Source organism: Hylobates moloch, unplaced genomic scaffold (assembly GCF_009828535.3).
Source record: "Hylobates moloch isolate HMO894 unplaced genomic scaffold, HMol_V3 SCAFFOLD_1, whole genome shotgun sequence".
Classification (NCBI taxonomy): domain Eukaryota; kingdom Metazoa; phylum Chordata; class Mammalia; order Primates; family Hylobatidae; genus Hylobates; species Hylobates moloch.
In genome coordinates this window covers 99319096-99345058 of record NW_026652276.1, presented here as the reverse complement: position 1 = coordinate 99345058, position 25963 = coordinate 99319096, and the positions used below count along the sequence as shown (strand labels likewise).

At 44.3% G+C, this 25963-nt stretch overlaps 2 protein-coding genes and 1 long non-coding RNA gene across 4 annotated transcripts in view; 2 read left to right on the top strand and 1 right to left on the bottom strand.

Annotated features, from left to right (window-relative positions):
• The window catches only part of LOC131381787 (uncharacterized), a 29803-nt gene extending 12263 nt beyond the window's left edge, over window positions 1-17540 (bottom strand). Inside the window, exons 1-2 of the long non-coding RNA XR_009210726.1 lie at window positions 17405-17540; window positions 15820-16047 (exon numbers count right to left, since the gene is read on the bottom strand). This is a non-coding gene — a long non-coding RNA (uncharacterized LOC131381787). The remainder of the gene's footprint in view (window positions 1-15819; window positions 16048-17404) is intronic.
• GJC3 (gap junction protein gamma 3) lies at window positions 7285-13967 on the top strand. The gene is made up of 2 exons (XM_032753401.2): window positions 7285-8065; window positions 13629-13967. The coding sequence occupies exons 1-2, from the start codon at window positions 7285-7287 to the stop codon at window positions 13685-13687; spliced, it is 840 nt and encodes a 279-aa protein (XP_032609292.1). The 3' UTR covers window positions 13688-13967.
• Window positions 17541-17657: 117 nt separating the features above from the next.
• TRIM4 (tripartite motif containing 4) overlaps window positions 17658-25963 on the top strand; it is a 28991-nt gene continuing 20685 nt past the window's right edge. Inside the window, exons 1-2 of one of the 2 annotated variants that reach the window (XM_032756004.2) lie at window positions 17658-18223; window positions 20448-20525. In XM_032756004.2, the coding sequence (XP_032611895.1) occupies window positions 17831-18223; window positions 20448-20525 (471 nt within the window). In that variant the 5' untranslated portion in view covers window positions 17658-17830. The remainder of the gene's footprint in view (window positions 18224-20447; window positions 20526-25963) is intronic. The other variant, XM_032756002.2, reaches the window with a different exon arrangement.

Genomic DNA, 25963 nt, shown 5'->3' with positions numbered 1-25963 from the left:
AATGTTTAGGAAATATAACACATATCACATTCCAAAGTGATTTGCTGGTCTGAGATGCAACATTTCAAAGGAAAAGTAAATAAATAAATAAATGAATAATGGTTAAGCTACTCTTAAAACCTACACCCACATCAAAGTTGTATAAAATGGCAGAGTTGTTGGAAATTACAGGGAGAGAGAATTAACTTTGGAGAGAAGATATCTTTGTTTTTTTTTTTTTAATTTATTTTCTTTTTTTTAGGCTAGTTGAGTGAAGCAGTGGGGCTAGAGAAGGAACAAAGACATTTGTAACTGGTTGTGATAAATTGGTTGAAAACACCACTGCACTTTGACCAATCAAGAGAGAAGATCTTTTTAGAGAGAGATGTGCTGTGAGTTCTTTTCCCCAAGAGCAAGGGCTGAGGGTGCTGCCCTTGGAATCTTAAGACCATCAGCAGATGAATGGAAGACGTTGGAACTGGCCTGCATGCCCAGGTTATAAAGTGTGATACGGCTGGGCGTAGTGGCTCAGCCTGTAATCCCAGCCCTTTGGGACGCTGAGGTGGGTAGGTCACTTGAGGCCAAGAGTTTGAGACCAGCCTGGCCAACATGGTGAAACCCTGTCTCTACTAAAAATACAAGAATTAGCCGGGCATGGTGGCATTCGCCTATAGTCCCAGGGAGGCTGAGGCAGGAGAATCACTTGAACCTGGGAGGTGGAGGTTGCAGTGAGCTGAGATTGCACCATTGCACTCCAGCTTGGGCGACAGAGTGAGATTCCGTCTCAAAAAAAAAAAAAAAAGTGTGATATGATCACTTTACACCAAACTAGTCTGTGACAAGTGGATAAAAATAGTATTTCATTGCTATTTTACTATTTCTTTGATTCCTACCTGGACTAAACATTTACAGGCTTTGAATGACCTTTTCGATGAATGGTCTTTTCATGTCTTTGCTAAGTTTACATATTGGTGCACTTAGAATTATCTTACAATTTGTATAAGCTCTCAATATAATTTTAGTAAGATGCTTTTTTGATATGCTATTTTGTGCTTCTTTTTCCTTTGCTTTAGAGAGAGGTGCCAAGAAGATTTCTCTTTGGACCTTAGTTTCTCTTAGGATGCTCTGCAGGCTGCTCCATTCTGGGAATCATAGGAAGGTTGCAAGGCTTCCCAGAGGCACTTAGGATAGTCCCCTTTCAGTCAAGAAGCTTCACTGGCTGGAGAATGTTCTCAAGACCCCCTCCTTGAATCCATGGAGAGCACCAGAGAATTAGGACATCTCAGCTGCTGCAGGGACCACAGTCCTGCAGAGCCAATTGCTGGCAGCAGATATTTTGGACAAGAAGGTACTAGAGTCCTGGAGAGGGTCTGAGGAAAGGAAGGCCATCTGGGAATAGGATTTTGGGTGGTGAGCATCTGTTTCAGTCCTGGGTTATGAGGATGTTTTGCACCCAGGAAGTGGTTGTTCTCATGAACAGAAAGGACTATTGTGACTGAGCCTCAAGCCTTAGTGAGGGGCAGTATCTGGAACCGAGGTGACATGGTTTGGTTGTGTCCCCACCCGAATCTCATCATGAATTTCCACATGTTGTGGGAGGGACCTGGTGGGAAGTAATTAAATCATGCGGGCAGGTCTTGTTCTCATGATAGTGAATAAGTCTCATGAGATCTGATGGTTTCATAAGGGGTTATTTTCCTGCGCAAGCTCTCTCTTTGCCTGCTGCCATCCATGTGAGACATGACTTGCTCCTCCTTGACTTCACCGTGATTGTGAGTCTTCCTCAGCCACGTGGAACTGTAAGTCCGCTGAATGTCTTTCTTTTGTAAATTGGCCAGTTTCAGGTATGTCTTCATTAGCAGCGTGAAAACGGACTAATACATGAGGTTGCCTCTGGCGTCTCCTCTGTGAAGAGTCCAGCATTGACCCTGAGCGCTGTCACTTCAAACACAGGAGACCAGTCCATCCCTGCACACTCCCTCAGCCCTGTGAGTTACTCTCCTCACTTTGCTGCTTCCCATTCTTGGCGGTATCTCTGGAGAGACTCCTGGCTCTAGCAATGGGGCTACGAATGGCCATGGGGACAAGCCTCACAGTTCTCCCTGGGCCTGACGGAGAGGGGTCTGGGTTCTCTGGATTCCTGAAGGGACATGGAGCAGATTCCCATCATGCTGTGGCAGGGAGCCTGTGCTATTCTCCCAGCCAAGAGGAGAGGACATCCCGAGATCACCACAAATTCTGGGATGAAGGCTGCCTGAGGAAATGAAGCAAACACAAATACACAAAGACATACAAATACACACACACACTTATACATACATGCACACACACATTCTTCTATGGGTAAGGTTGTGCTTCAGGTACTTTGGGCAGGAGAGCAGAGGGGTTTTATTCTATCTGTCATTGCCTTCACGCCCCAATGCTGGAAACACTGAAGCCATTGCTCCCCCTTCAGATGATCTGTAAATCCCTGTTTCAGTTCACTTTGAAAACACCCCTCACTCTCAACAACAGAGGGTTGGTTATTCTGCAGAACTCATTCTTTAACAGCAGGCCCGCTGCTGCTCCAGTTGCAATTCTTCTCCCCTTCATGAAGGCTGCCAGGAATGAAAAGGGGAGGGAAAAGAAGTGGGTGGTGGCAGGAGGCTGGGCCAGGGAAGAGTGGGACCCCGCAGGCTCCAGCCTGAGGACTCCTCTCTCGGCCTCTCTCCCCTGTTGTGAATGCTTCTGCTGAAAGCCGCTGGGTGAGTGCGGAGACAGAGAGCTGCTGGGTTGGCTCAGGGCCTGGTGGTGGTGGTGGTGGTGGTGGTGATAGGGGGGCTGCTCTGGGTTCTTGAGAGGCTTCTCCAACTCTGACATGATCATACCTGGGGATATTATCAAAATTCAGATATGACTTAGGAGGCCTGGGATATGGCCCGAGATTCTGCATGCCTGGTGATGCCAGTGTTGCTGCTCTGCTGCCACACTGGATAAAAGCATCTAGAAGGTATTTCAGGCCAGATAGGGTGGGCATTCCCTCCCTCACACCTTAACTCTCCGACATGGATTCTGCCACTAACAGAATCCTGGACATTTTCTCCCAAGAGATGATAAGAAAAATTCATACCAAAATCATGAAGGAATTTCAAAAATCTGTTCGGATATTAGAAAATTTCTCCAAACCCTGGCTTTTCCTTCCTCTCCTAACTCTTGAGCTCACAGGTGTTGCTTCGCTGACTAAAATCCTGACAGAGCTCCGATTCTGCTACCTCCCAGACAACTTTATTTGCAAGCTGTTTCTCTACTCTTAGAAACAGGGGTGTCCCTTCAGCCGAGCGTTTCCAACAATGCTGAGCTGGAGGCTTTGGTACATCTCCCCCTCCTTCTCAGCCTCAGCTCTCTAGGCCCTGAAGTTTGACCAGGGGGCCCTGTCCACTGTGGGGCAAAACTACAGACTTGTTGGTGAGAGGAGGATGTAGGTCTTAGGGAAAGAGAACGGTGAGCTGGGGACAGCTGGACCAGATCGGAGGGACCACAGGGTCCCAGAAAAGCAAGGGGTAAGGGGGTAGGAGGCTATCATATAGGGAGGTCCCTTTGGTATGCAGACTTTGGGAGAGAAAGCACAGTTTTGTCTGAACCCTCCAGGAGGCCCTGAAAGCATGGGACATAAGCATTGTGTTGGCGATAACAGCTGCAGGTGAAGGCAGGTGAATGACAAGGAAGGGTGCTTAGGGTTAGAGATGAGAGCTCCAAACCAAGGGGCCCTAGACAGGTACTTTTGTTCTACTGTTGCCCCTCTCTCCTTTCCAAAACCCCACAGCTCTGTGGTGAGCTCTGGAAACCTCAGCTTGGTTCTGAGAGCCTCTGAGAGGATTTAGGTGTCTCTTCATGGGCCTGGGTGGGAATGGGAGAGACAGAAAGAAAGGGGACACTTGATAGGGCCTCTGGAAATGATTTGAACCCCTGACCCTTGAAATATGTCAGACCTACCCTGTGTGAAATTCCACATCTGCTGGAAATGTGTTTAGAGGGTGCTGGACCTGCACTTTGAAATAAAACAAGGCTGACAGCAAGACTTGAGAACTTACCTAATGATCATCTAGTCTGATAACTCTCAAGAGAGGAAGGACAGAAACCCTCAGAGCCCTGGGGATGCTTCTTATAAATCCAGGGACCCCCCTAGACTTACAAGGTGGGGCAGCTGCAGGTATCCTCACAGATGGGGCTGGTTGAGGGAGGATGCGTGACCAACCTAGATGAACTCAAACTCTGACTCTTAATGGCTCAAAATATAGTGTCTTGCAGTTGGTGGATGATGACATATTTCTCTGGTCAATTGAGACTCTTAGAATGGTCCCTGGGACTCATCTCAACACATCTTTCTGACTGAGACCACAGTGGAAGTCCGAATTACAGGGAAGATAATTTGGGGAACAAATCCTTGAAGAAGCAGGAAAGGTGAGACCCAAGGACACAGATTTGGAAGGGAGAGTAGACTTGGGTAACTGTAGGTCCACTTCTTTCTTTACAATGTTAGAAAAGGAAGTAAATATTAAGATAAGAGAAAGTAGTATCTGTGGGGTTTCACATCAGTGTCTCTATTTTCTCTTTGGAGTAAGAGGTTTTCATGGTGTCTTAGTCTGTTTGGGCTGCTATAACAAAATACCTTAGAGGGGGTAATTCATAAATAAGAGATATTTATTTCTCAAAGTTCTGGAGGCTGAGAAGTCCACGATCCAGGCACCAGCAGATTCAGTGTCTGGCAAGGGCTTGTTCCTCTTAGATGGCACCTCCTGCGTATCCTCACACAGTGGGAAGGGGTGGAGGGGCTCCCTGGAGCATCTTTTATAAGAGCACTAATCTCATTCATGAAGGTTCTTTCCTCAAGGCTTAATCACCTCTGGTTTGATATGGTTTGTTTGTTCCCACCAAATCTCATGTTGAAATTTAATCCCTATAGTTGGATCGTGTTGGGAGGTGGGGTCTAGGGGGAGGTGTTTGGGTCCTGGGGGCAGATTCCTCATGAATAACTTGGTGCCAATCTTGTGGCAGTGAGTGGGTTATCACTTCTGTGAAACTGGATTCGTTCTCGAGGGAATGGATTAGGATTAGTTCCCTCAAGAGTGGGTTGTTGTAAAGCCAGGATGCTCCTTGGGTTTGGTCCCTCTTCCCCTTTGACCTTCCCTGCCATGTTTTGACACAGTATGGAAACCCTCAACAGAAGCTAAGCAGATGCGCAGGCTGCAGAACTGTGAGCCAAATAAACCTCTTTATAAATCACCTAGCCTCAGGTACTCCTTTGTGGCAACACAAAATGGACTAAGACATCTGGTAAAGGCTCCACCTCTTAATACTATCACACTGAGTACAGCACTTCCACCTTTCCACCTCTTAATACTATCACACTGAGTACGGCACTTCCACCTTATCTGTGGGAGATATGTTCCAAGACCTCCAGTGGATGCCTGAAATTGTGGATAGTACCAAACTCCATATATACTATGTTTTTTTTTCCCATATGTACATCCCTATGATAAAGTTTAATTACAAATTAGCACGGTAAGAGATCAACAACAATAACGACTAAGAAAATAGAACAATTGTGGCTGGGCGTGGTGGCTCACCCCTGTAATCCCAGCACTTTGGGAGGCCGAGGCAGGTGGATCACAAGGTCAGGAGATTGAGACCATCCCGGCCAACATGGTGACCCTGTTTCTACTAAAATACAAAAAATCAGCCCGGTGTGGTGGTGTGCCCCTATAGTCCCAGCTACTCAGCAGGCTGAGGCAGGGGAATCGCTTGAACCCGGGAGGCAGAGATTGCAGTGAGCCGAGATGGTGCCAGTGCACTCCAGCCTGGTGACAGAGCGAGACTCCGTCTCAAAAAAAAAAAAAAAAAAAGAACAACTGGAACAATTGTAACAATATGCTGGCATCACTCTTGCTTTTTGGGGCTATTCTTAAGTAAAATAAGGGTTACTTGAACGAGTACTGATAGTTGATCTGATAACCAAAATGGCAATTAAGTCACAAACTGGCAAGGAGCGTCTACAGCGTGGATACCCTGGACAAAGGGAAGATTCACATCCTGGGTGGGATGGTGTGAGATTTCATAGTGCTACTCAGAACAGCACACAATTTAAAACATTAATTTTGTATTTCTGGAATTTTCCATTTAATATTTTTGGACCTCGGTTGACTGCGGGTAACTGAAACTGCAGAAAGTGAAACCACAGATAAGAGGGGGGACTACTGTATTAGGTTCTAACATATGACTCTTGATCATCATTCAGACCATACCACATGGTCTTCTGAGTGTGAGGGTAACCAGATGAGTGAGAATTTAGGCTAAATGGGGATGGTTTGAAACAGCTGCTGGGCACTGGGGAAGGCAGCTGATTAGGACAAATATAGAGATGGTGAACTTGGGCTTGTAGCATTGGGGCTGGGGAACAGAGGGATTTCTGAAACCTATCCTTGATCATGGTCACCTGTCACCATGAGGGAGATATATGCCCAAGGAACAATGGCAAGCGGGGGTCAAAATCTGAATTTCTATCTAGTCAGTTCTGGCTCTGGCCCCAAATCCTATAGTATGTAATTCTGGTAAATTCTGCTGGGTTACCTTCCAAATATTCTCTTCTTCCTCAGCTTGTAAGGCCTAAGAGCATCAGACTAAAGCAAGCCTCGATGCTTGCTCTGTTCATTTCATCCATCACATCTAGCCCCATAAACTAACTACCTCTCAACTTTACCACTGTGATGAGAGAAGAGGACATCCAGACACACCTGTGATCATCCAAGGGCATGGAGGCAGAGAAAAGAAGACAGCAAGAGAATGCACATTCCCTCTCAGCATCAGCACTGATTTGCTTAAGATGATGCTGAAGCAGCACCAGGCCTGGCAGCCATCAGCTGGGGAAGCAGTAGCTTTCAAAGGAAAATTAACGAAACATCCCAGACTACTCTCTTACGTTTAGCCTTTGGGAAAGAAAGAGACGGAGGCAAGGAGGGAAAGAGAGAGATGAAGATGTACCCTGGTCTCTCCAACCTGAGAGTTCCTCTTCACTCCAGCAGTACAGAAGGGGAGGACAGAAGAGACAGCCACACCACACACACTCACTGTTATTATTTTACATAGATGATTTCATTAAGTAGTAAAGAGGTGCAATCAGAGTCTTGGTATTTAATCAGTCAGATACTTGGAGAGGAATAAAAAAGCTTGCCTTCAGTGATCCTTGGATTAGGAGTGACAAGGTGGACTGGAGCTCCCTCTGAAGGACAGTGAACAACACTGATCTCTTGTCCTCTGCTCCAAAACAGGATGTGTGGCAGGTTCCTGCGGCGGCTGCTGGCAGAGGAGAGCCGGCACTCCACCCCCGTGGGGCGCCTCTTGCTTCCCGTGCTCCTGGGATTCCGCCTTGTGCTGCTGGCTGCCAGTGGGCCTGGAGTCTATGGCGATGAGCAGAGTGAATTCGTGTGTCACACCCAGCAGCCGGGCTGCAAGGCTGCCTGCTTTGATGCCTTCCACCCCCTCTCCCCGCTGCGTTTCTGGGTCTTCCAGGTCATCTTGGTGGCTGTACCCAGTGCCCTCTATATGGGTTTCACTCTGTATCACGTGATCTGGCACTGGGAATTATCAGGAGAGGGGAAGGAGGAGGAGACCCTGATCCAGGGAGGGGAGGGCAACACAGATGTCCCAGGGGCTGGAAGCTTCAGGCTGCTCTGGGCTTATGTGGCTCAGCTGGGGGCTCGGCTTGTCCTGGAGGGGGCAGCCCTGGGGTTGCAGTACCACCTGTATAGGTTCCAGATGCCCAGCTCCTTTGCATGTCGCCAAGAACCTTGCCTTGGTAGTATAACCTGCAATCTGTCCCGCCCCTCTGAGAAGACCATTTTCCTAAAGACCATGTTTGGAGTCAGCGGGTTCTGTCTCTTGTTTACTTTTCTGGAGCTTGTGCTTCTGTGTTTGGGGAGATGGTGGACGACCTGGAAGCACAAATCTTCCTCTTCTAAATACTTCCCAACTTCAGAGAGCACCAGAAGACACAAGAAAGCAACCGATAGCCTCCCAGTGGTGGAAACCAAAGAGCAATTTCAAGAAGCAGGTGAGAAGGACACCCCCTCTTCCTGTCACTGATGTCTGTGTCCTGATGATCTCCTCCCGGGGCAGGTCCCTCACCTTTCTGGGAAGTACAACTTCTGCATGTTACAAAGTAGGTAACCAAGTTCTAGGCAGATGTGTTCTGACCGCCACTCCCAACCCTTTTCTTTGTTCTCTCTTGCTCTCAAAATCTATCCCAATGTCCATCCCCATCAACTTGATGGTTCCTTCCAGCGAACAAGGACAAGAGTGCTAGTCCGTTGTCCCTCCTGAACTTCCATTTAGGTCTCTCTCCACTTAGGAAAAATCTCAGCTTCTTCTTGATTCTCTACTTTGCAGAGTTATAAAGACACCTGGCTTGCCTGAAGGAAACCCTGTGATTGAATCTTCCTCCCAACATCCAGTGAGTGGGGATTCATGTCTGTGACAAATTAGAGGCTGTTGAAGGATCTCTAAGGGCCCCATGGGCCATGTAGTCTAAAGCATTTCCTGACTGTGCCTTTTCACTGGAATTTTCTGGTGTCAGCATCACAATTTTTATGGGCTTGGTTCAAGAGTCAGCCAGCAGAAGCCTCCCTAAACTGTGCCTCTCCCCTGCCCTGCTCAATAAATATTGATGACTGCTGTTGGCATTCCTGTTGCTGAAGATAATGCCCCTTCCTGTCTCGGTGGCTTCATTTACCTCTTTTCTGTTTTTCCACATTCTCTGCTCCCCTTATCATCAAAGTTTGGTAAATGAATGCCCCTCAGACCTGCAGCACATGTCATAAGCCAGAAACTCCGGGCTTCAAGTATATATAAGTCAGTGTCCTTTAATATTTATAGACTTATTCAAATGCCCGGCCATATCCTTAAGGAAGATTACTGTGAATTCAGGGGCTTAGGCCCCCTTGATCACTGATAGCTCTGATTTCTGCTCAGTTCTCATTCTTCATTTCTGCAGTTCTTGTTGCAGCTGTTACAATTGTCTCCAGCACAGCAGCAACTCATGCTGGACCAAGTTCCTACTCTTTAAGTTCATAACCCTCAATACCACCCAGAAAAGGCAGTAGAGTTCTACTGCTGATTTGCTGATTTGGGAGTAACAGCAAGGGAGGCTGACATCACAGTGTGATTCGGCGGATAATTGCAATCTGAATATCAGTCTTCTCGAGTCTCTTAGTCATTTCTGTTGGACAGTGTTGTTCTATCCTTTTCCTTTTTTTTTTTTTTTAACAGAATGCTGCCCCCTTTTCTTAGTTTTCTCTTGCCCTGAAATTCTCAACAAAAGCAGTTATCTATTTTTTTTCTCTTTCCGAATCCCAAGTTATCCCCAAGTAAGTTAGGGGATCCCAAGGGATGCTTTGGCAATAGCTAGGAAATTTTTTTTTTCTTCCTGCTACACAAGTGCTTCATAAGAATCTCTCATCCACTGTAGACAGAGCCCAGCCAAAGTGACCAAGGAAAAACGCAAATGGCATCATTTGGAATTCTTCCTTATACCACCCCCTTTTAAAACAGCTTTATTGAGATATAATTCATACACCATATAATTTATCCACTTAAAGTGAGGCAGGAGAATAGGTTCTGGAGGAAGGGAACCTAAGGCTGTTTCACGCCAACTTCCTAGGACTAAATTGAAAGGAAAACTCTAACTTTCCTTGCCTAAGTAACACAAGGACCAGAGGCTACTCTCTTTGCAACACCCCCACCTTTTCTGCGCAGCAGATGGGAAATTGCCTGTCCCCAACAAATCAGGCTGTTTGCAGATGAGTCTTCCTTTGCAACTTCGTAACTTCACCCTAGCCTCTGATTGGTTGCTTTCTGCAAAGCATGAACTGGCCAAAGGGAAACTTCTAGTGGGTATTGGGACCCAAGAAGATTCTGTATCCGGGCCCTTGAGCTGCTGCTCGGATTGCCCCCACACTGTGGAGTGTACTTTGGTTTTCAATAAATCCCTGCTTTCGTTCTTTTGTTGCTTCATCCTTTCTTTGCTTTGCTAGGAATTTTGTCCAATTCCTTGTTCAAAATGCCAAGAACCAGGACAACTTGCAGTCATGATCCTCTACCAGTGAGAAAAGTATACAATTAAATAGCCTTTAGTATATTCAGAGTTGTATATCCATCAACACTACCAATTTAATAACATTTTCATCAACTTAAAAAAACCCTACCCCCTCATGTTACTCTCAACCTCTTATTAGCACCCAAAACATGCAACCATCATATGGTTTTGTCTCTATTGGTTTTCCTACTCTTTCATACAAATGGAATCATGCAATATGTGGTCTTTCATGTCTGGCTTCTTTCACTGAGCATAACTTGAGGTTCATTCATGTTGTGGCATGTTTCAGTATTACATTCCTTTATATGGTTGAGTGTTATTTCACTATTAGGATATACCACATTTTGTTTAAGGATATACCACATTTTGTTTATACATTCTTCAGTTTCTGGACATTTGGGTTGTTTCCTTTTTTTTGGCTCTTATGACCACTACTGCTATGAACATATGTGTACCACTTTTTTTTTTTTTTGGGATGGAGTCTCACTCTGTCACCCAGACTGGAGTGCAGTGGTGTGATCTTGGCTCACTGCAACCTCCACTTCCTGGGTTCAAGCGATTCTCCTGCTTCAGCCTCCCAAGTACCTGGGACTACAGGTGTGCATCACCACACCCAGCTAATTTTTGCATTTCTTGTAGAAACGGGGTTTTGCCATGTTGGCCAGGCTGGTCTCAAACTCCTGACCTCAGGTGATCTGCCTGCCTCAGCTTCCCAAAGCGCTGGCACAACAGTCCTGAGCCACCACACCTGGCCCCAGTTTTAGTATTGTGTGAACACATTTTCAGTCCTCTTGGGTAAATACTCAGGAATAGAATATCTGGGTCATAATGAAACTCCACGTTTCAACTTTTGAGGAACTGCCAAACTGTTTTCCACAGCAGCTGTACTATTTTTACATTCCTATCAGTAATGTGGGAACACTTTTTATTTATCTATTAAATTCTAGCCATCCTAGTGGATGTGAAGTGGTATCTCATTGTAGTTTTGATTTGCACTTGCCTAATGGCTAATGACATTGAACATTTTCCATGTGCTTAGTGGTTATTTGTATATCTTCTTTGGAGAAATGTCTATTCAAATCCTTTTCCCATTTATAAATACAGTTTTTTGTATTTTTGTTGTTGCATTGTAAGAGCTCTTTATATATCGTGGGTATTAGATACTTATTGTATGTATGATTTCCAAATATCTTCTCCCATTCTATGATTGTCTTTCACTTTCTTGATAGTGATGCACAAAAGTTTTAAATTTTGATGAAGTCTAACATCCATTTTTTTCTTTTGTTGCTTATGATTTTTGTGTACTACCTAAGAAACTATTGCCTAATTCACAGCCATAAAGATTTATGACTATGTTTCCATAAGAGTTTTATAGTTTCAGCTTTTACATTTAGGTCACTGGTTGGTTTTGAGTTAATTTTTGTGTATGGTGTAAGATAAATGTTAAACTTTATCTTTTGCATGTCGATATTCAGTTGTCTCAGCACTATTTCTTTTTTAAAAACTTTTTTATTTAAATGGGTACATAGTAGGTTATATATTTATGGGGTGTACAAGGTATTTTGATACAGGTATGCAATGTGTAATTATCACATCAGGGTAAATGGGGTATTTGTCACCTCAAGTCTTCAGCCTTTGTTATAAACAATCCAATTATACTAGTTATTTTATAATGTACAATTATTTTTGACTATAATCACCCTGTTGTGCTATCAACTACTAATTCTTATTCATTCTTTCTATTTTTTGTACCCATTAACCATCTCCACTTTACCCCTACTATGCTTCCCATCCTTGGTAATCATCAAAGAAGATATACAGATAATAAGAAAGCATATGAAAAGATGTTTAACATCATTTATCATTACAGAAATGCAAATGATTGACTTTAGGGTTAGGGAAGAGAAATACAAGATAAGACTGGAGGATTTTGTAGCAGTAGAAAGTAACAAAGTGCTACTCCCTCTTCGCCACAAAATGACAGGAGTTTGTCAAAGGGACACAGGTGTCAACTGAAAAAGCTCCCAATGGCCAACACAGGAATAATCTGAGCAGTAAAATAAACAACATAGTATTAGATTATAACCCAAAGTATAAAATAATAATCCCTGAGTTCATAATATAAATAACTGAATAAATAGGAGATAACTGACAAATTTCTCATGCAGAAGAATGTAGATACTCCACCGCAAAGAGGTGAAATATAACTACTCACTTTTTTTTTCTTTTGAGATGGAGTTTTGCTCGTCGCCCAGGCTGGAGTGCAATGGCAGGATCACTGCAATCTCTGCCTCCCAGGTTCAAGCAGTTCTCCTGCCTCAGCCTCCTGAGTAGCTGGGATTACAGGCATGCACCACCATGCTTGGCTAATTTTTGTATTTTTTTTTTTTTTTTTTTTTTTTTGAGATGGAGTCTCACTCTGTCGCCCAGGCTGGAGTGCAATGGTGCAATCTCGGCTCACTGCAAGCTCTGCCTCCTGGGTTCACGCCATTCTCCTGCCTCAGCCTCCCGAGTAGCTGGGACTACAGGCGCCATCCACCATGCCCGGCTACTTTTTTGTATTTTTAGTAGAGATGGGGTTTCACTGTGTTAGCCAGGATGGTCTTGATCTCCTGACCTCGTGATCCGCCTGCCTTGGCCTCCCAAAGTGCTGGCATTACAGGCGTGAGCCACTGTGCGAGGCCTAATTTTTGTATTTTTAGTAGAGACGGAGTTTCACCATGTTTGCCAGGCTAGTCTCGAACTCCTGACCTTAGGTGATCCACCCACCTCAGCCTCCCAAAGTGCTGGGATTACAGGTGTGAGCCACCATGTCCACCAGCTACACTCTTTTTAGGCATGGGCTGCATATAGTGACTTCCCACTATACAGTAAAATAGGGGGAAAGGGGGAAGAATAACTTTACAGGGGAGAAACCCGTCAAATACTACCTCAGCCGGGTGATCAAGGTTAACAACAGTGATAAGTAATGTTGACAGCATGTACGCTGGATATGATGTGATGATGGTTTTTGTATTTTCCCGTTCTAAAATTTCCATGGGGCTATTCTTTATATTTTCTATTACTTCTCTGAAACTTTTAAACTTTCCATTTGAATAGCTGCTTTATAGTCTTGATAATTCCAACATGTGTGGCAACTTACATTCTGCATCTGTTACATTTTTTTCCAACATGAGTTGAGATTTTCCTGGTTCTTCACCTGCCAATTAATTTCGATTGTATCCTGGACATTTTCAATGTCATTAGGATGCTCTGGGTCTTGGTTAAATTTGGTGGAGGATGTTGATATTTATGTTTTAAAAGGTAATTAACCCATTTGGGTTCAAGTCATAAGTTTTGACCAGCCTTCTGAGGGTTGTGGTCCCAATGTCAGTTCAGTTTTCAAAGCCTTTGTAGTACTCTTCTGACAGGTCCCACATGGGTGGCACCTAAAGTGTAACCCAGGGTCCTTGGGTTTTTGGGTATGCACTGTGAAAAAGTTACCACTTGTAACTGTTATATCTTGAATTTTTGTTTTAAAAAGTTCCAGGAAGAAGCTCAGCCCAGGAAAAACAAAGACCAGTTGGACCCAGAGATGCCTGAGTTGGAGATGAACTTTGGCCAACTTTCCTCATCGCCATACTTAAAATCCTGCCCAAAGAGGAGCTTATTCACCATTTTCTATACATGTGACATATGCAGCAGCATGACCGACAACTGGGACTGTGCTGCCTTGACTCCACCTCTACATAAAAATGACTCAGCTAACCAGACTAATAAAAGCCATGTTTGCACCATTGCTCAGGGAGGCACTGCTTTGGGGAATTATTCCCAGTGTCCTCCTTGCTTATCGCAAATAATAAAATCCCCCTGGGAAGTCCTCCTTGGTTGTGGTCGTTGGACTGTCACCTGCCAAGCAATTTAACCCATTCGTTGTGTGGGTAACAAAAGGCCAATCCGGGACATGAGATCTGGGTTTATTGTTTAGTTCTCAAAGTCTTTGGCATGCAATTTAGGACCAGATTCATCATACCAAACAAGGGAGATAGTCTCAACAGAATTCTAAAATTACTTAAATATCAGAGGCAGTGTAGAGAAGGAGTACTTGGTAGTATGGTAGGTTTTCTGACAGGAAACAAAAGATGGAGGTAAAATAGAACCAGTTCTTTCTTTCAGAGAATACTGACTGCACCATTGACCATAACATGAAGCCAAGGCTATATCTCCCGGAAGTAAGAAATGTAATAAAGGAAACTTTCAGAAATAATAGATCATCTGGAGATGTTGGGCAGTGTATTTGGTAAGTTATAACTACCAGGTATCAATACAATAAGCTTAGTTTGAATACAATAAGCTTAGTTTCTTTTTAATGAATTTATCCTGCTCAGTGTTCCCTGAGCTCCTTGGATTGGTTTGGTGTCTCACAAATTTTGGAAATTCTCAGCCATTATTTCTTGATTTTTTTTTTTTTTTGAGATAGAGTCTTGCCCTGTCGCCCAGGCTGGAGTGCAGTGGTGCGATCTCAGTCACTGCAAGCTCCGCCTCCTGGGTTCATGCAATTCTCCTACCTCAGCCTCCCGAGTAGCTGGGACTACACGCACCCGCTACCATGCCTGGCTAATTTTTTCGTATTTTTAGTAGAGACGGGGTTTCACTTCGTTAGCCAGGATGGTCTTGATCTCCTGACCTCATGATCCGCCTGCCTCAGCCTCCCCAAGTGCTGGGATTACAGGCATGAGCCACTGCGCCCGGCTATTTCTTGATTTGATATTGATATTTTCTCACCAGTCTTGGATGCTGTGTTCTGTTTCTGTCATTCTTTTTGTGTGTGTGTGTGTGTGTGTGTGTTTCAGTAACTTTTATTTACCTACCTTCAAGTTTGATTTTTTCCTCAACTGTGTTGAGTCTCCTAATGGGCCCATGGAGGGCATTCTTCATCTCTATTATTATAGTTTTTTATTTTTATAGTTTCCATTTTATTTTTCCTTATAGTTTCCATCTATTTGCTAAAATCACCCATCTGAGCTTGCATTTTGTTCACCTTTCCCCTTAGGGCCTTCATCACATTAATCATAGTTATTTAAAATTCTCTGATATTTCTAATGTCTATGTCTTATAAGTCTGGTTCTAATGATTGTTTTATCTCTTCGGACTGTTTTTTCTTGCCTTTCTGTATGCATCTTTTTTCTTTCTGTTAACAGTTGGTCTTTTTGCTTAAATTATTTTTTTTCAATTCCCTCTTCATAGTATGAAGTAAAGACTGTTTTTATGCTTGGAGATGAGTATGTCTTTCCTTCTGCTAGGCCTTTAGTGCTCTTGAGTGCATAGCGGTGGTTCGGTGGTATCAGTCTAGTCAGAGATTGGGCTAGGTTTACAATTTGTTGTTGTGGTTATCCTCAGTGCACAACAGACTTCAAATTTCCCTAGAGATAGCTTATGTGTAGGGTGTGGGCTTTATTTTGAAAGTATGTTTTAAAGAGGTCTGTATGGATGTCAACTCGACACAGAGTGGACAGTGGTAATTTTGTAATATATCAACTTTGCTAAGCTAAACTATGTTTCCCAGAATTTCCTTTCCTTTTGTTTCTGGTTAGAATAGCCCAAAAAAGACATGGTTGTGTCAGTCTTGAAGGGGAGAAATGAAGCATCCCTCCAGTTTTATACTTGAAATGGTGGTGCAGGGACACTAGGTGCTACTGAGGCTCATCTACTTTGTCACCAATCAGCTAGTTCACCTCGTTGGGATGGGGCAGAAGCTTTTCCCTGAGTCTTCCTTCAGCTTTTTTGATTCCTGAGCCGTGTGTGTGTCTAGTCCTGTGGCAAAGAGTGTCAGCTCCTCTAGCAAGGATACTCATATCTTTAAAGTTGGAGACAGTGAAAGAATGACCAGCTGGTGTCTTAGGTTCCAATTCATTCTTGCTCTTCCCTACTTTATGTTCATCTTCCCTTCCTAACTGCTTGCCCTGCGAACATAAAGAAACGTAATGATTCCACTTCTCTGAATGAACCTTGGCTGGTACATGGACTTATAGACATTTTGTGATGGAGAAAAATTGTGAATTAGGGAGCCTCACTTAGTAAAGAAGGAAGGTCATCTCTGTTATGGCAGGAATAAAGACATAAGGATTTTAAGGGATTTACCTGAAAAGATTTAAATGACTACTGTAAGGGGAATAAATACTTTGCAGGAATGCTGAAACTTCTCATCCAATACTTAGGTAGACATACAGACACACAGATGCCACAAACACTCATGGTAAATATCAGTTAACTGTTAAGAGCATTCCTTCCTGCTTGGTACCTATTAAAGAACCAGATCCCTTCTTCATAGAGTATTCCAATTTGCAAAGGAAATCCATTCATTAGTTGTCTAATTTAAATCTTTTAGAAATATTCCATGGAACTTTCATCAATAACCCCCAAACAGATATCTCAAGAACCCCTTTTTCTAATCATTTAATCATACTACTTACTGAGAAAAATTATTATAGGAAAAGCAGTATTTGATATTGGGACATAAAAAGAATGAAAAATCTGTTAAATAAGCAAAAGCCCATTAGCCTGAAGCTGTCTTGGTATTTGAGTTCCTACATAACAAAATACAACCTGACTTAGTATGTAAATGAACTGAAGCCTAACTTACTATATTTTATTACAAATAGCTGGGTTTCAGCCAATCATGGCCGAGCTTCAGCCAATAACAGACAGCCAACTGATCAGACCATGCCTCAATAAGGCAAATGCCTCATCATATCATTGTCAAATAAGGCAGACACCTAGATGTTAGCTAATCAGGTGATTTCTCTACTTTGCTTCCTATAAAAGCTAGCAGTTCATACTGCCGGACAGAGCTCTCTGAACCTCTTTTGGTTCTGAGTGCTGCCCAATTCATGAACTGTTCTTTGTGCAAATAACTTCTATTAAATTTGTCAGTCCAGAGTTTTTTTTTTTAAATAAATATTCACAAGAAAAGGAAGAAAGTGGGAAGAATAAAAAGCAAAGCACCTCAGAAACACAAGATGGAAAATCCACTTAAGAGATATAGATAATTCCCTGAAACAGGTAAGCATATTATTTGTTGAAAGCCTCCATGGATGTTCTTTGGGATAGCAAAATGGTTGCTACTTTTCAAATTGTTTACCAAAAAGGCAACGTATCTGCATCTCTGAATCCAAATCATCCCCACGTTAGCCAAACTCCAGGCCTACCAACACAGATCCTTCAAGTCTTCCTGGCCTTCCAGGCCCCTAGGCTGCAGCTCGCCCAGAACTCCTGGGACTCTAGAACTTAAATAGGTCTAACCAGCAGGCGAACACAGACCTGAACCCTCAAACTTGGAAAGAACGATCAGAGGCACCTCCCCGGTTTGCTCCCCCAGGGACCACAACGTCCAGCTCTAATGCCTTGCCCAAGTCCTCTGTAGCTTTCCACAGGGATTTCTGGGTCTCTATAGCTGTTAGGAGGAGCCGCCCACCGGTCCCGTCCTGCCCCGCGCCTAGGCCTGGACCAACCCCCTCGCGCTTCCGGCGCGGATACCCAGCAGCTTCCGGTCTTGCGCGCTCAGGTCGGGCAACGGCCGCGCGTTCTTTTTGGGTCCTGAACCCCGGAAGAGAAACTGCGCAGTCCCGTTTTACGTGAGGCAGTGGCGTCGGTTCAGAAGTCGTCTGGCCTCCCCGCGGCCGCTCGCAGCTTGCGGGCCTCTCCCGCGCCTCACGTCGGACTCCGTCTCCGCGGCAGGGAAGCAGCATGGAAGCTGAGGACCTCCAGGAGGAGTTGACCTGCGCCATCTGCCTGGACTATTTCCAGGACCCGGTGTCCATCGAGTGCGGCCACAACTTCTGCCGCGGCTGCCTGCACCGCACCTGGGCGCCGGGCGGCGGCCCGTTCCCTTGCCCCGAATGTCGGCACCCATCGGCGCCCGCTGCGCTGCGACCCAACTGGGCCCTGGCCAGGCTGACGGAGAAGACGCGGCGCCGGCGCCTGGGCCCCGTGCCCCCGGGCCTGTGCGGCCTCCACTGGGAGCCGCTGCGGCTCTTCTGCGAGGACGACCAGCGGCCCGTGTGCCTGGTGTGCAGGGAGTCCCAGGAGCATCGGGCTCACGCCATGGCACCCATCGACGAGGCCTTCGACAGCTACCGGGTGAGCTGGCCGTCGCGGTGACTATGACGGGGCTGTCAGAGTTGCCCGATAAAGTTTACTTAATGCTCCTAAAAGAGCCACGAAGTGGCTCTCATTCCTACTGGAAGCATGAAAAGCCCCTGAAACTCAAAGAAGTTAAGCAAAACACGAATTTCAGAGCTGGGGTTAAAACTGGAATGAGAGGAGGGGAGGTGCAAACCTCAGCAATCATTGTGCAGAATTTTCAGTAAACTGGCCCTTGGGGAGCTCATAATAAAGAAAAACATACTGAGAGGGTGTGTGCCGCTGCTGTCCAATAGAAACCACATATGTAATTTAAAATCTTTCTGGTAAGATAAGGAAACGAGGTGACGTTAATTTAAATAGTATATTTTATTTAATCTGATTACCCCAAATATTCAAAGCTGAGATGAAAATTATCAATGAGTTTTTTTTTTTTTTTTTGAGACGGAGTCTCACTTTATTGCCCAGGCTGGAGCACATTGGCACGATCTTGGCTCACTGCAACCTCCTCCTCCGGGGTTCAAGCAGTTCTCCTGCCTCAGCCTCCCGAGTAGCTGGGATTACAGGCACATGCCACCACACCCGGTTAATTTTTGTTTTTTAGTAGAGAGGGGTTTCACCGTGTTGGCCAGGCTGGTCTCGAACTCCTGACCTCAAATGATCCGCCCCGCTGGGCCTCCCATAGTGCTGGGATTACAGGTGTGAGTCACCGCGCCCGGCCTCAATGAGATATTTTATACTCCTTTTTCATAATAGGTCTGAAATTGGTGTGTATTTTATGTTTACAACACATAGCGGTTTGGAATATCCACATTTCAGGTGCTTGTATGGCTAAATGGATACCGTATTGGACAGTGCCTGTCTGTATCTGTAAATGTCATTGACAACTGATGATTTGGGAAAAGCCTGGCTTGTAATGATGAGGCTGGGTTTTGTTACTAGCTTCCTTCATCAGTTGGGAAAATCATGTAACATTTGAATTTGGGGATTATCTGTCCTATCTCATGGATTAAGAAGCTTCAGTTGAATAAATCACTTTACCTTACTCTGCTTCAGCCATACTGGCTTTCTTGCTTTTGTTTCAAGTCTGTTCTCTTTCTCTACCCACATCTATCCTTTAGATCCTTTTAGCTTTTAGCTTGAAGACTTTCCCTGATCATCCTTTCCAGAGTAGCCCCACCCCCTCCCATTACTGATGGTGTAACTCCAGTGGTCTCCAGCAGAATTGATATGCAGTAAGTACATGAACACATGAATTTATTTATTTATTTTATTATTATCGTTTTTGAGACGGAGTTTCGTTCTTGTTGCCCAGGCTGGAATGCAGTGGTGAGATCTCAACTCACTGCAACCTCCACCTCCCGGGTTCAAGTGATTCTCCTGCCTCAGCCTACCGCGTAGCTGGGATTACAGGCACCTGCCAGCATGCCCAGCTAATTTTGTATTTTTAGTGAAGACAGGGTTTCACTATGTTGGTCAGACTGGTCTCGAACTCCTGACCTCAGGTGATCCATGCACCTTGGCCTCCTGAAGTGCTGGGATTACAGGCGTGGGCAACCTTTCCTGGCCAAACACATGAATTTAACGACACAGTGAAAATGTTTGGAAACTGTAGAATACTGTACAGTTGTACCAGCTGACTATGAACAGGAAACAGATGCAAAGGTGGACTAGGAAGTGTACGTTCATTCCTTCACTCAGTAACCTTTATGGATGCTTACTATTTGCCAAACATTGTTTTAGAATCTGGACATAAGTGGATGAGAAAGACATGGGCTTTGTCTTGTAAGGACCTTAAGCGTGTAGAACATTAATTTTAGTGTGTGTGAGAGTAGCTGAAGTATTTACCAAGTGTACAGAAGGTCTGAGGTCAGAGTGATCACTGGAGAAGTGATCCATTGAGGAGTTAAATGTGTTAGCTCTTCAAGGGTGAGTAGAGGTAGGAAAGAAGGTATTTCAGGCCAAAGGAACAGCATATTCTAAATGTGGTGGAGTGGGATAGCATGTGATGTGCGAGAGGACTGGAGGTTGCTCGGTACTTCTGGAGCATGGAGCATGGGAAGGAGGATGGTGGGCCATGAGCTTGAAGAAAAAGGCAGGGCCTTATCATGAAGGATCTTGTTTGCCATAGTAAAAAGATTGAACTTTCTCTTTCAGGCAGTGGGGAGTTATTAAAGGGTTTTAAGGCAGGGAATGATATGATCAGTTTTTTTTGTTTTAGACAGGTAACTTTGACATCCACATGGATGAATGGAAGAGAAGACTGACTAGGCTGCTGTTCTACCATTTTAAGCAGGAGGTAATAGGACCTGAATTAGTTCAGGGCAGGGATGATGGAGAGGGAGGGATGGAGTGATAATGAGCTGGAGTTGAATGACTTGGTGATCAATTAGACTTGGTGGGTGAGAGACAGAGAGGAATCTTGGATGGTAGTTCAGATTTCTGCTTCAGATGGCAGGTAGATGACTGTCAGGTTAACTGACGTAAGGTACACAGGAGGAAGCATAGTCTTAGGACAGAAGATCCCATGCTTGTTGTGGAATGTACTGAGTGTGAAGTAATTGTGACAGGAAGTTCAAGGAAGAGGGACAGGAGGTGGGGTGCCATGGAGGCTAGAGATAATATTTTAGAATCCTCAGTCTATTCTTGAAGTCATGGAAGAAGTAAGAAGATGAGATTCTCCTAGAGGGACCACATAAAGAGTAAAAAAAGGCACAAAGAGAAGCTTGGGAAACACCAATGGTTGGTAGCCAGCAAAAGACATGGAGAGGACCCATCAGATAAATGGAAGGGAAAATATACTTGTGGGTGGGGGCCGAGGGAAATGTAAGTGGGTGGGTATGAAAGGGGAACATAGCCCTTAAATCTTCCATCTTCAGCAATAATAGCTATCAATTGTTCATTACTTCTTATGTACCACCCACAGTTCTAAGCATTTTTCATATTGTAATTCTTTAATCCTCATAGACATCCTATTAGGTGGATTCTGTTATTCCCTTTTTGAAGATGAGGCAGCCGTGCCACAGAGATGAGAGGTTACATGCCCCCAAGGTCACAGAGCTAAGAACTGGCTATGCTTGAACTGAGGTCTTCTAACCCCTAATCCTTTACACTTTTCACTCTGCCACAACTAATCTGAGAAGACTTCTTAGAAGAGGTGGGATTTCAGGATTAAACACAATGGCCCAACAGGACAGGAGTGGATGGGTAAGGATTACACTGGGATGGGCTGAATGTCACAAGGTTGACTGCGTAGGTGTTCAGGAGCCAGGTCACTGGGTGGAATTCCCTGATACCCGCCCATCTCTCCATCCTCCTCTGCTTAGTCACTGCCCTATTCAACCACCTTTCATTCCATCCCCACCCCAAGTTAGTTAGAAAAACATAAACTGCCCCTGGGTGAAGCTGCTCCGTTTCCAAGCATCCCGTTCTCAGCATATGCTCAGATGGATGGACTATGTTTTAAAAGTTGGACAGCTGGAAGTTCCCTAAATCCATGGAAAATATCCCCATCCTATACCTGTTATGGTGAGGGGAGGAAAAGAGAAAGAGAAATAGCTTCATAAATCTCCGGATGCAAATTGTTTGCATGGAAAAGGCCTCCAAGCGCAGCTCTTTTTTCCTTCATGCCTGACTCTAGGAGCTAATCCCTCCATTCTGTTAATTAATTTAAGATGTTTATTGAACACTGGTTTTGTGTCAGATGCTGTGGCACGGCACCAGATGCAGCACTGGGAATCCAGTGGTGAGCAAGACAGGTAAAGGCTTTCCATGGAGCTCACAGTCCAGTTGGGCTGAGGGTAGGAGGTAGACGACAGACAGACAAATAAATGCAATAATCACAGATGGTGATGGCATGCTGGGAAAGAAAAAGAAAGTGCTATCCTAGGCCAGGCGCAGTGGCTCATGCCTGTAATCCCAGCACTTTGGGAGGCTGAGGTGTGAGGATCACTTGAGGTCAGGAGTTTGAGACCAGCCTGGCCAACATGGTGAAACCCTGTTTTTACTAAAAATACAAAAATCAGCTAGGTGCGGCAGTGGACACCTGTAATCTCAGCTAGTTGGGAGGCAGAGGCAGGAGAATTGCTTGAATCCGGGAGGTGGAGTTTGCAGTGAGCTGAGATCATGTCACTGCACTTCAGCCTGGGTGACAGAGCAAGACTCCATCTCAAAAAAAAAAAAAAAAAAAAAAAGTGCTGTGCCAGAGAAGGAGCAGGGGCTTCAATCGGGTGAGCAGTCTTCTCTTAGGAGGTGACATTGCAGCTGAAACTTGCTGGATGCAGAGTCTGCCATCTGAGGAACTGTGGGAAGAGGCCCTGAGGCTGGGGAGAGCTAGATATGTTTATGGGGTAGGAGGAAGGTCTCTGCACCTGGAGGACCAAGAGCAAGGGGAAAGGTGGCATGAGATGTGACACGAGGTGTAGGCAGTGGTCAGCTTATGTTGAGCTACAATGAAGTGTTCGAATTTTCTTGGTGAAGAGGAAAGCCAGTGAAGAATCTTGAGCAGGAGAGTGACAATATCTGATTAGTTTTTAGAAAAGTTATTCCAAGGGCAGGTGTGGTGGCTCATGCCTATAATCCCAGCACTTTGGGAGGGTGAGGCAGGAGGATCACTTGAGTCCAGGAGTTCAAGACCAGCCTAGGCAACTGTGAGATGCCATCTCTACAAAAAATACAAAAATTAGCTGGATGTGGTGATGCACATCTGTAGTCCCAGCTACTCGGGAGGCCGAGACTAGAGTATCGCTTGCACTCGGGAGTTCGAGGCTACAGTGAGCTATGATCGTGCCACTATGGCTGCCTTGTGGATATTGTATGAGAGAAGGACATGACTGTAAGTAGGGAGAGCAGTCGGGAGGTTATTGTAGTTGTTCAGACAAAAGATGATGGTGGCTTCAACTAGCGGTGGCAGTGGGGTTGGCATGTAGGTAGATTTGAGGTATATTTCCAAAGTACACCTACCAGCTTGGATCAATTGCAAAAGTTACAGTGACTGAAATTCATAGAACTCAAGAGCTGGGATGGTATTTAAGAGACATTTAGTCCAGTTGTCTTCATTTTATAGTTAAGGAAGCTTTGATCCAGGAAATAAGCAAGGCTGACTTGCTCACAGATGCACAGCTGGTTTGAAGGTCTAGAGTGAAACTAAGATCTTTGGAAGTTTAGTGTTGTTTGAGCTACATGATCACAAGTCAGTAAATGTCTTCATTCTATAAAAGTATGCTCTTTTATTATACTTGTGTTTTCATATACGTACAATTTTCTGGTGCTAAATTAAGAGAAAGTGATTTTTTAAAAAATTATTATTTTTATTTATTTATTTATTTTTTTGAGATGGAGTCTCACACTGTTGCCCAGGCTAGAGTGCAGTGGCGCGATCCCAGCTCACTGCAACCTCCCCCTCCCGGGTTCAAGCGATTTTCCTGCCTCAGCTTCCTGAGTAGCTGGGATTACAGGCATGCGCCACCATGCCCGGCTAATTTTTTTTTGTATTTTTAGTAGAGACGGGGTTTCACCATGTTAGTCAGGCTGCTCTGGAACTCCTGACCTCGTAATCTGCCCTTCTTGGCCTCCCAAAGTGCTGGGATTACAGGCGTGAGGTACTGCGCCTAGCTGAGAGAGTGATTTTTAAAATTTCTGGTATTTCTAACCCAGATTGAAATGTTTGGTGTTGCGCTCCTGCCACCTCCTGGCAGTTTCTGTTGTTGCAGGGAAGGTGTTTTCTAACTTTCCCCAAGGCTGTCAAGTTAACTCACCTCCCAGTTTAGATTCCAACTGTGGCCAGATTGAAAAAGACTTAGGTAGAGTCTTGAATAATAGAACCATATGAGAGAATTCATGCATACTGACTTGTTAAGGCTTTTTAAGACATAGAAAATCTCTATTTAGTAGATTATTGTTTTTTTCATTATCAAGCAAAGTGAAAACTTTCAAAAAACTTGGTCCTATTTGAAGGAACTAATATATATCTCATTACAAACCTCATATACATCAAATTTGACAGTGACCACAGAGCGGCAGTTATAATTGAATAAAGAAGTGAAATTACATGAGAGAGTAGCAGGGTTATATGCCTATTAAAGTTAACTACTAGAGATAGTAAATAGATGATATAATGTTAGGAAACATCATGGTAGTAACAAAATAGCACAGATGGTATTGTGCCATTTAACAGAACTGTATGAATCCCTTTTATAATTTAATTTTGTTTTCCTATTTCATTTTACCATGAAAATTTCAAGCGTACATCAAAGTTGGAAGAATTTTGTAATAACACCAGTGTACCCACATGTAGATTCTACCATTAACATTTGACTCTTTTATCACATAGCTGTCCATTTGTCTGTATCTCTCTGAATACATCAATTGTTATTTCCTTTTGATGCTTTTAAAATTCAATTGCAAACAAAATACTTTAGCATGTATATCATTAACCAGATTTAACATTTGTTTATGGTATTTTTTTTTTTTAAATATGTAGAGTCTCATTCTGTTACCCAGGCTGGAGTGCAGTGGTGTGATCTCGGCTCACTGAAACCTTTGCCTCTGGGTTCAAGCGATTCTCATGCCTCAGCCTCCCAAGTAGCTGGATTACAGGCTTGTGCCACCACACCTGGCTATTTCTTTTGTATTTTAGTGGAGACAGTGTTTCACCATGTTGGCCAGGCTGGTCTTGAACTCTTGGCCTCAAGCTATCCACCTGCCTCAGCCTCCCAAAATGCTGGGGTTACAGGTGTGAGCCACTGTGCCTGGCGTATGGTATTTTTTGAGGTAAAATTTAATACAATAAAAAACACAAATCTTAGTTGTACATTTGCTGAGCTTTGACAAATGCCCTTCTCAAGATAAAGGATATTACCATTCAGAGAATTCCTTCATGCCCTTTCCCAGTTATTCTCTGCACCCTTCCCCTACCAGGGCAACCACCGTTGTGATTTTTCTTCAAACACAAATTTGGTTTTGCCTGTTCCAGAACTTCATATAAATGGAATTCTATTGTCTGTATTCTTTTTTTTTTTTTTTTTTTTTGAGATGGGGTCTAGCTCTGTCGCCCAGGCTGGAGTGCAGTGGCATGATCTCGGCTCACTGCAAGCTCCACCTCCCGGGTTCACACCATTCTCCTGCCTCAGCCTCCCACGTAGCTGGGACTACAGGCGCCCGCCACTGCGCCCGGCTAATTTTTTGTATTTTTAGTAGAGACGGGGTTTCACCGTGTTAGCCAGGATGGTCTCGATCTCCTGACCTTGTGATCCACCCGCCTCGGCCTCCCAAAGTGCTGGGATTACAGGCGTGAGCCACCGCGCCTGGCCGTCTGTATTCTTATGTAAGATCCTTTTGCTCAGCATATTGATTTTCAGATTCATCCATTTTGTATAGGTTGGTGCAAATGTAATTGTGGTTTTTGCCATTATTTATCCACCTTCCTATCAATGAATACCTGGACTGTTTCCAGCTTCTAGCTATTGTGAATAAAGCTGCGATGAATATTCTTGTACAGGTCTATTTATGGGTACATGTTTTCATTTTTCCTGGGTCTAGGAGTAGAATTGCTGTACCCTAGGATTACTGTATGTTTAGTTTTACACCAAACCTTCTTCCAAAATGGTGATAGCATTTCATTTGCCTGCTGATGTTGTGTAAGAGTTCCAGTTGCTCCATACCCTTGCCAACTTTGATGTTATCAGCCTTGTCAGTTATTTAACTTGATTTTAACCATTGTCACTTGTAAATGATTGG